The sequence below is a fragment of the Suillus subaureus genome (genome assembly GCF_016647635.1).
Source record: "Suillus subaureus strain MN1 chromosome Unknown BJ212scaffold_128, whole genome shotgun sequence".
Taxonomy (NCBI): domain Eukaryota; kingdom Fungi; phylum Basidiomycota; class Agaricomycetes; order Boletales; family Suillaceae; genus Suillus; species Suillus subaureus.
The window spans coordinates 1-8,712 of NW_024538684.1; the positions used below are offsets into that span (position 1 = coordinate 1).

Sequence of the window (8,712 nt, forward strand, 5' to 3'; positions counted from 1 at the left end):
CACAGCATTAGTTTCTCTCGCCCATATCAAGATGTCCTCGTCATCGTTGACTAGCACCCCACTCCAAACTCGTTCTCTGCCACTCTCCTAAAATCCAGCGCGCTCTGCTTTGCCTCCTCGTCTGTATGTACGCACCCAAGTGCCTTCTCCGCACACACACTGGAGTTGTTCAATCGAACCTTCTGGAAACGAATTCAGTGGTCGTGCTTTGCGTAGACTAAATCCTCTTCTCCCACATTAGAAGCAGAGGAACTCTGTTGCAAAGCTCACGTCAGACTTCAGAGACCCCTGGTGAGGTCGTACGGACAACATAGTTCAAATCATCGTTCATGGAGGGAAATTATTTGTCCTCCATGAGACATGTGAAATGCGTGGGTCGCGGTTATTAAGATACGATATGCGCCATTATATGCATGTGCTGACCTGCTTGATAAAAACAATCATTGGTGTACCTTCCCCTGCATAACGGATCTGACGGATCTGGGATTCACAAATTATTCCGTCACACGTGAGTGTTTTTGCACTACAAAATATCAGTAAAATTCGTCGTGAGGAACTACAAACTGTAAGGTGCGATGATGGCATTGTGAGAACGAACCAAGGATCTCTATATGTTGTGGTACTCGAAGGCTGAGCTTCCAGGCTCCAAGGACTCAACAACAGTGCGCATGACACCAGGGCCCTCTACTTGAATACTTCCACATCGTCCAAGCTCCAGGAATTTGACACATACCTATAGCATCGATTGCAGCAGAACCTGAGACTCGGAGAATAACAGGGTTTTGTGGGACGCAGTATTGGCACCGATCTAGATGCTCATACCTCACATCCCGTAAGTCAATCCAACCCCATTGCCAAAGCTCGATTGTCATGATTGCTATCCAGGGCGGATGGACACCCAGCATCATCTCCAGCGTGAAACAGAAGACCTGAAATGACGAAAACGAACTCAAGGACGCGGTAAGTGTTTACTTCATCTCATCTGCAGGGTGGCGATTAGCGATCAGGTATTACCGTTACTCGTGCCCAGTTCTCGATGTGCGATACATAACCTATGTTCGGAATCGCGGTTTCCAGTGCCTCATCTCCATTTCCGGGCGGAGTATGATGTAGCTGGAAGAAAGAATGAAGTGTGCGGTAGGAAATGTTCCTTGGCCGTTGTTCAAAAATGTCGCTGATCTGATGTATGTGCTTGTTGGAGGCAGAAGATGCCTAAGCGGTAGCTTGACAGATGTTCCAGCCGATTATACCAGGAGCTACTAGCATATAGGCAACAACTCACTGCAACGCTATTTCATTTCACACGACTAGCAGTTGACATTGAGAATGCATGAGAGCGCTTCGCAGCGAACTACTCTCATCCTTCCCTAGTGGTTGAGAACTAGGTAAGGAGCCACATGGAATGTTACCCTGTGACGCTCGGGCGCTTCAGCTGCACAGCCTATGCTGATACATGATAACACGAGGATACAGCATGTACAACACGTACCAGGAAGCAGCGTATTCAACTCTGACTTGACCCAAACAACCATTATTCCCTGTTGCCCACCCATCGCTTCTGAGGGGACCTTGTAAGTGATGATTTGAAATTTGACGGATGAAAGCTGAGATGGCACTGTACTCCGTAGTCGGAAATCCTGAGGCATGGCTTCACCAACCGCTATAACCGAAAGAAACACCAGCAATAACCCCTCGTCAGAATTTGAAGGACACGCTGATAACGTCTGGGGTGTCATACACCCCTACAGGTGGCCAGGGATCATTACTTGTTCACACGACGGCTCGCTGCGGGTATGGAACTTGAAGAGCGGGAAACAGATAGGAAAAGACTGGAGAGGACGGAGAAGAAAGTAAAGTAGACAGCACAACGTTATCTTCAGGCGGGAAGAAAGTGGTTGACGGGAGAGAGATAAAGTAGATGACCGAAGTGTCGACCCACGATGGGGTATGGACTATAACGTTGTCTCCGGATGGGAAGAAAGTGGTAGCGGGAAGTTGGGACGCTGCAGTGAGGCTGTTGGGACCATCAACACATGCAAGGTCGTCGCGAAATGGACCGGGCACACAATGTTTTGTGGGGTCTGCCTGCTGGAAGTAGGGCTACGAGATGGTCGGAGAGTGTTAAGCGGATCTAATGATGGAACTGCAAGGCAATGGGGCGTGGAAAGTGGAGAGATGCGGGACGTGGAGAAAAGCGGAGAAGAAACCATACTTTGCATCAATCAAGACAGGACACGAATTCGTGTGTGCAGTTTGTCTATTCACCAGACATGTCCCTTGATTGCGGACTGGTGGACAAAGGCGGACTACCTGAACACTCAATTCAAATCTGGGACACAAAGACAGGCAAGGTTGTTGCAACTCTCAAAGGACACACAAAGGAAGTGCGTTGCCTGGCTTTGGACCGATGACGGAAAAACGCTCGTCTCCGGGTCATATGATCACTCCATTAGGAACATGGAATACAACCAAGTGGGGAGCAAACCGCGGTTCTGGATGAGCACACCAACTATGTCTTTGCCCTTGCAATATCACCAAATGGCCGCATCCTCGCAAGTGCATCATGGACAATACAGCGCGATTGTGGAACCTCGACAATGGACAACTCATTAATGGTTCATCCCTCCAGCATGCAGGGCCAGTGAACTGCGTGTCGTTTCCGCGGGTGGAAGGCTACTAGCAAACTGGCTGCAATGACAAAAACGCGTACTCATGGAATGTTGTTGCGATTGTTAGAGAGGCCGGCCTCGACGAACTTCTATCAGATTCAAAGGTGAGTTGATAGTCTCATTGTATTACATTCTCACAACTGAGCTCGCTCTACCAGGTCAACAAGTCGGCACTCCACGTACGTGCGCACCTCTTATTCAAAAATATCATTTTATTTAACATATACACTCCAGGCTAGTGCTGCACGACGTCCGATCCAACAACGTCCACCTGCTGGTCGTGTACCCCATGGTTTCTTCGATGGAGTCCCCACCAGCTCATGTACGTCATCACTATCACTTTGAGTATCATCCTGACCTTCGCGGTTTCAGACCTCGGCACCACAAGAAACCACACTTTTTGGACGCTTATTCCATCGCAGCCCCTCCAGTACCCATGATACGTCATCATCCTCCCCTCTTGATTGGGCTCGAAACCTTTTCAAATGGCGGCCGACAGAGTGGTGAAGAAATTGAGTTGCAAGGGCGCAGCTCCGCAGTTTTCGAAGTCCCATATGCAAAGGGAAAACGTGTATGTTATTTCTGTTTCTCGGACATTCAACTCGACCTGATATCACGTAGAGAAACGCTTCAAAGAGGGAGGTTGCGTTAGCGAAACAAAACAGAAACAGAAAACAAAAGCATTGCACTCGAAGAACTCTACTGCAGGCAGCTCACAGCCTCCCAAGCTCAATGTCACCAAGCCACCTTCGCAATCACAGGCAGCTTGCCTCTTCGTTGTTCACCACACCTGCTACCGGTGATGCTACTGAAGCCACAACTTCAACACTACCGTCACGCCGTCATGCAATGATAAAGATGCTGGACTCTGGACTCGCGTCTGGCTCTTTCTTGGCTGTCTCTCTCCTGAATATATGGACGATCATCATTAGATCTTATCATCCTTCACGAGTCACATGGTTTTACATCCCTCGACGGACTCTCGTTGATGGCTCATCCACTCCCTCTGATGTACTTCGAACCATTCTTTGTGTACGATACGGATACCAGACGCCTCGCCACCTCCGTCTGCAACGTGTACTACTCATACATTTTTCTGTAGCTGAAAACCTGCCGTTGCAACTTGTAATGAACGTATATAACATTCTAATTCCAACATAGCGTCGACGTTTCAACCACTGCATAAACATTAACAATCGAATACAGGAGTGGGAAAAAAGACTCGCCTGTAATGATCAAGTCGGGCTCTACACCAAAGCATCAAATGACAAAAGTCGACGGTGCCATCGTCTCGAATTGCACGTGGCGTGATTTCAATCGTCGAAACCGGATACCGACTCGAAAGATGAAGATGAATTCGAGAATGAAGAAATACTAGATGTCGATGCATGCGAACAGAGATCAGAGCACTTACTGGCGAACGAACATCTGATATCAGAATTCATTGGCATTAGTGTGTGGTGTGGTGTTAAACAAATCAAATTAAATGCCATTTCATCTCAAGTACTGCACGCATCGCACTACGACCTCACAGCCCCAGTCAACTCCTCCCACTCCCCACTCGTCAATCCAAATTCGACTCTTCTCCTTGCGTCGTAGTAATCCCTCCTAAGAAACCCCAAAGACTACGTTTCTGCACAGCCGAAAAAGCGCCGTTGCAGCTTGTTGCGAACGTATGCAAAATCCTAGTTTCATCCCAACATCAACAATCCAATCCAATCTCATACGGGAGTGAAAGGAAGGGAAGGTGGTACTCACCTAATAACGTTCTCTTGAAATTCTTCATCCATTTCCATCTCGCCATCAACACCGAACGGGACAGATTCGATCAAGGCTGATATCAACGCATCGAGCAAAGACCCCTCCTGTCCCTCCTCTGTGCAGCTCTGAAGTGCAGAGAGCGTGAGAGCGGACGTAGAGACGGACGATGGATCAGAGAGCATCGAAGCATGAGAATTTGCGTGAATCTGGGGTGGTGCGGTTTCTGAGGTCGGGAGGCTTATGTTTGGTTGGAGGTTGACCTGTGAGGGGGAAGTCGGGAGGAGGAGTGTGTTGAGCAGGAATGTCGTTTCTCTGCGGACACGGATTTCTGAGTCTATTCGTGTGTGAGTGTCGTGGTCATAAAAAGGGGTAGGAGTTGTGGGAGGATACGCACCTCCCAAACATATCTTGAACGCGTTCCATCCACCCGCCACATCCATCTGTTGCACAGCAGCAGCGTTCAGTTTCAGGAGCCCAGAAAGCGCATATAGTGCTCGTGAGCGGGTCTCAGCGGAGTTATGTGCTTGTCGGAGGCAGAAGATGACTCTAAGCAGTGAGCCTAAAAGAATGTTCCAGGCCGATTAGATACCAGGTGCTACTACTAGCAGCACATAGGCAACACAACTCATTGCAACGCCATTTCATCGTCACATGACTAGCAGTTAGCATTGAGAATGCATGAGAGCGCTTCGCAGCGAACTGGCTCTCATCTTCCCTAGTGGTTGAGAACTAGGTAATCATAAATGGAGGCCACATGGAATGTTACCCTGTGACGCTCGGGCGCTTCAGCTGCACAGCCTATGCTGTATAAGCTATAGAATGAACACGAGGATTACAGCATGTACAGCAACGTACAGGAAGCAGTGTATTCAACTCTGACTTGACCCACACAACCATTATTCACTGTTACCCGCCCATCGCTTCTAAGAGACCTCGTAAGTGATGATTTGAAACTTGATGGGTGAAAGCTGAGATGGCACTGTACACCGTAGTCGGAATCCTGAGGCATGGCTTCACCAACTACTAAAACGAAAAAAATACCAGCGATAACGCCTTGCCAGAAATTTGAAGGACACACTAGTAACGTCTGGGGTGTCATACCCCTGCCAGATGAACAGCGGATCATCACTTGTTCACACGACGGCTCGTTGCGGGTATGGAACTTGAAGAGCGGGAAACAGATAGGAGAAGATTGGAGAGACGGAGAAAGTAAAGTGGAGAGCATAGCGTTGTCTCCAAACAGGAAGAAAGGGGTTAGCGAGAGTGAGATAGGAAGTTCCTGGAGAGCGATAGAAAGACAAGTATGGACCATAGCGTTGTCTCCGGACGGAAAGACAGTGGTTAGCGGGAGTAAGGATGGTGCGGTGAGGCTGTGGGACATTGACACATGCAAGGTCATCGCGAAATGGACAGGGCACACAAAGCTTGTGGTGTCTGTCTGCTGGAGTCGAGATGGTCGGAGAGTGTTAAGCGGATCTGAGGATGGGACTGCAAGACAATGGAACGTGGAACGTGGGGGGACATTGGACATGGAAAGCAGAGAAACCATACTTGCATCGATCAAGACAGGACACGATGAAGTGTGGGCAGTCGCCTATTCACCAGACATGTCCTTGATTGCGACTGGTGGACGTGATGCGCCCCATACCGGAAAACACGAATCCTCAATTCAAATCTGGGATGCAAAGACAAGCAAGCTTGTCGCAACTCTCAAAGGACACACACAGGAAGTTACTTGCCTAGCTTGGACCAAGGACGGAAAAACGCTCATCTCCGGGTCATTCGATTCAGATAACTCCATTAGGACATGGAATACAACCAACTGGGAGCAAACCGCGGTTCTTTTTGAGTACACTGCCAGTGTCGTTGCCATTGCAATATCACCGAATGGCCGCATCCTCGCGAGCGTTTCGGGCGACACCACAGCGCGATTGTGGAACCTCGACAATGGACAACCCATCAATTCGCTCCTCTGGCACGCAGAGCAAGTGAACTGTGTGTCATTTTCCGTGGATGGAAAGCTACTAGTCACCGGTTCCAATGACAAAAATGCGTACACATGGGATGTTGCTGCGATTGTTAAAGAAGCCGGCCTCGACGAACTTGTATCAGATTCAAAGGTGAGTTGATAATCTGGTTATATTGCATTCTCACAACTGAGCGCATTCGGCCAGGTCAACAAGTCGGCACTCCATGTACGTGACATATTCATGAAAAGATCTCATTGCGTTCAATATACATACTCTAGGCTGATGCTACACGACCTCCGGTCCAACGACGTCCGCCTGCTGGTCGTGTACCCCATGGTTTCTTCGATGGAGTCCCACCAGCTCATGTACGTCATCACTATCACTTTGAGTATCATCCTGACCTCCGCGGTTTCAGACCTCAGCACCACAAGAAACCACACTTCTTGGACGCTTATTCCATCGCAGCCCCTCCAGTACCCAGGATACATCATCCTCCCCTCTCGACTGGGCTCGAAACATTTTCAAACGGCGCCGACAGAGTGGTGAAGAAATTGAGTTGCAAGGGCGCAGCTCCGCAGTTCTCGAAGTCCCATATGCAAAGGGAAAACGTGTATGTTATTTCTGTTTCTCGGACATTCAACTCGACCTGATATCATATAGAGAAACGCTTCAAAGAGAGAGGTTGCGTTAGCGAAACAAAAACAGAAACAGAAAACGGAAGCATTGCACTCGAAGAACTCTACTGCAGGCAGCTCACAGCCTCCCAAGCTCAATGTCACCAAGCCACCTTCGCAATCACAGGCAGCTGCCTCTTCGTTGTTCACCACACCTGCTACCGGTGATGCTACTGAAGCCACAACTTCAACACTACCGTCACGCCGTCATGCAATGATAAAAGATGCTGGACTCTGGACTCGCGTCTGGCTCTTTCTTGGCTGTCTCTCTCCTGAATATACGGACGATCACCATTAGATCTTATCATCCTTCACGAGTCACATGGTTTTACATCCCTCGATGGACTCTCGTTGATGGCTCATCCAGTCCCTCTGATGTACTTCGAACCGTTCTTTGTGTACGATACGGATACCAGACGCCTCGCCACCTCCGTCTGCAACGTATACTACTCATACATTTTTCTGTAGCTGAAAACCTGCCGTTGTAGCCTGTGACGAACGTGTATAAAATTCCAACTCCAACATAGCATTAACGTTTCAACTATTGCATGAAAATCGAATACAGAGAGCAGAACAAGGGACTCGCATGCAATGATCAAGTCATGCTCCACCAACGTCGACACCAAAAGCATCAAATGACAAAAGTCGACGGTGCTATCCCACGTAGCGTGATGTCAACCGTCGAAACTGGATACTGAAGATGAAGATGGATTCGAGAATCAAGAATGCTAGATGTCGATACAAAAATCGGAGCACTTACTTCGACGATAACCTGTCCGACTGGATAAAAACGAAGATAGTGTTATCACAAGCGAACGAACATCTGATATCAGAATTCGTTGGCATTAGTGTGTGGTGTGGTGTTAAAACAAAAATCAAATTAAATGCCATTTCATCCCAGGTATTGCACGCATCGCACTACGACCTCACAGCCCCAGTCAACTCCTCCCACTCCCCACTCGTCAATCCAAAATTCGACTCCTCTCCTTGCGTCGTAGTGACCCCTCCTAAGAAACCCCAAAGACTACGTTTCTGCACAACCGAAAAAGCGCCGTTGCAGCTTGTTGCGAACGTATACAAAATCCTAGTTTCATCCCAACATCAACAACCAAATCCAATCTCATATGGGAGTGAAAGGAAGGGAATGTAGGAAAGGATCGTACTCACCTAATAACGTTCTCTTGAAATTCTTCATCCATTTCCATCTCGCCATCAACACCGAACGGGACAGGTTGGACCAGGGCTGATATCAACGCATCGAGCAAAGACCCCTCCTGTCCCTCCTCTGTGCAGTTCTGAAGTGCAGAGAGCGTGAGAGCGGACGTAGAGACAGACGATGGATCAGAGAGCATCGAAGCATGAGAATTTGCGTGGACCTGGGGTGATGCGGTTTCTGAGGTTGGGAGGCTTATGTTTGGTTGGAGGTTGACCTGTGAGGGGGAGGTTGGGAGGAGGAGTGTGTTAAGCAGGAATGTCGTTTTTCTGCGGACACGGATATCTGAGTCTATTCATGCGTGAGTGTCGTGATCATAAAAAGGGGTAGGGGTTGTGGGAGGATACGCACCTTCCAAACATATCTTCAACGCGTTCCATCCACCCGCCACACCCATCTGTTGCACAGCAGCAGCGTTCAGTTTC

General features: G+C 48.7%; 3 protein-coding genes across 3 annotated transcripts; 2 read left to right on the forward strand and 1 right to left on the reverse strand.

Annotated features, from left to right (window-relative positions):
• Positions 1 to 340: 340 nt before the first annotated feature.
• On the reverse strand, positions 341 to 964 carry BJ212DRAFT_134128 (uncharacterized protein). Its single transcript, XM_041335140.1, has 3 exons — positions 734 to 964; positions 599 to 684; positions 341 to 523 (listed from the first exon to the last, which is right to left on the reverse strand). The coding sequence occupies exons 1-2, from the start codon at positions 906 to 908 to the stop codon at positions 608 to 610; spliced, it is 252 nt and encodes an 83-aa protein (XP_041185804.1). The 5' UTR covers positions 909 to 964; the 3' UTR covers positions 341 to 523; positions 599 to 607.
• A 2,562-nt stretch (positions 965 to 3,526) lies between these two features.
• BJ212DRAFT_1401176 (uncharacterized protein) lies at positions 3,527 to 3,844 on the forward strand (the record flags this gene model as incomplete). The annotated part of the gene is made up of 1 exon (XM_041337328.1): positions 3,527 to 3,844. A coding segment is annotated over one exon (304 nt), but the record flags the coding sequence as incomplete, so codon positions are not given.
• Positions 3,845 to 5,707: 1,863 nt separating this feature from the next.
• Positions 5,708 to 6,180, forward strand: BJ212DRAFT_1439738 (uncharacterized protein; the record flags this gene model as incomplete). Its single annotated transcript, XM_041337754.1, has 1 exon — positions 5,708 to 6,180. A coding segment is annotated over exon 1 (219 nt), but the record flags the coding sequence as incomplete, so codon positions are not given.
• Between the last annotated feature and the right edge of the window lie 2,532 nt (positions 6,181 to 8,712).

Coding starts and splice junctions, on each gene's coding strand:
- BJ212DRAFT_134128 (XM_041335140.1), bottom strand. CDS start 908: ATGATGCTGGGTGTCCATCCGCCCTGGATAGCAATCATGACAATCGAG. Junction 685..733: donor TGCTGCAATCGATGCTATAG/GTATGTGTCAAA, acceptor GTATTCAAGTAG/AGGGCCCTGGTGTCATGCGC.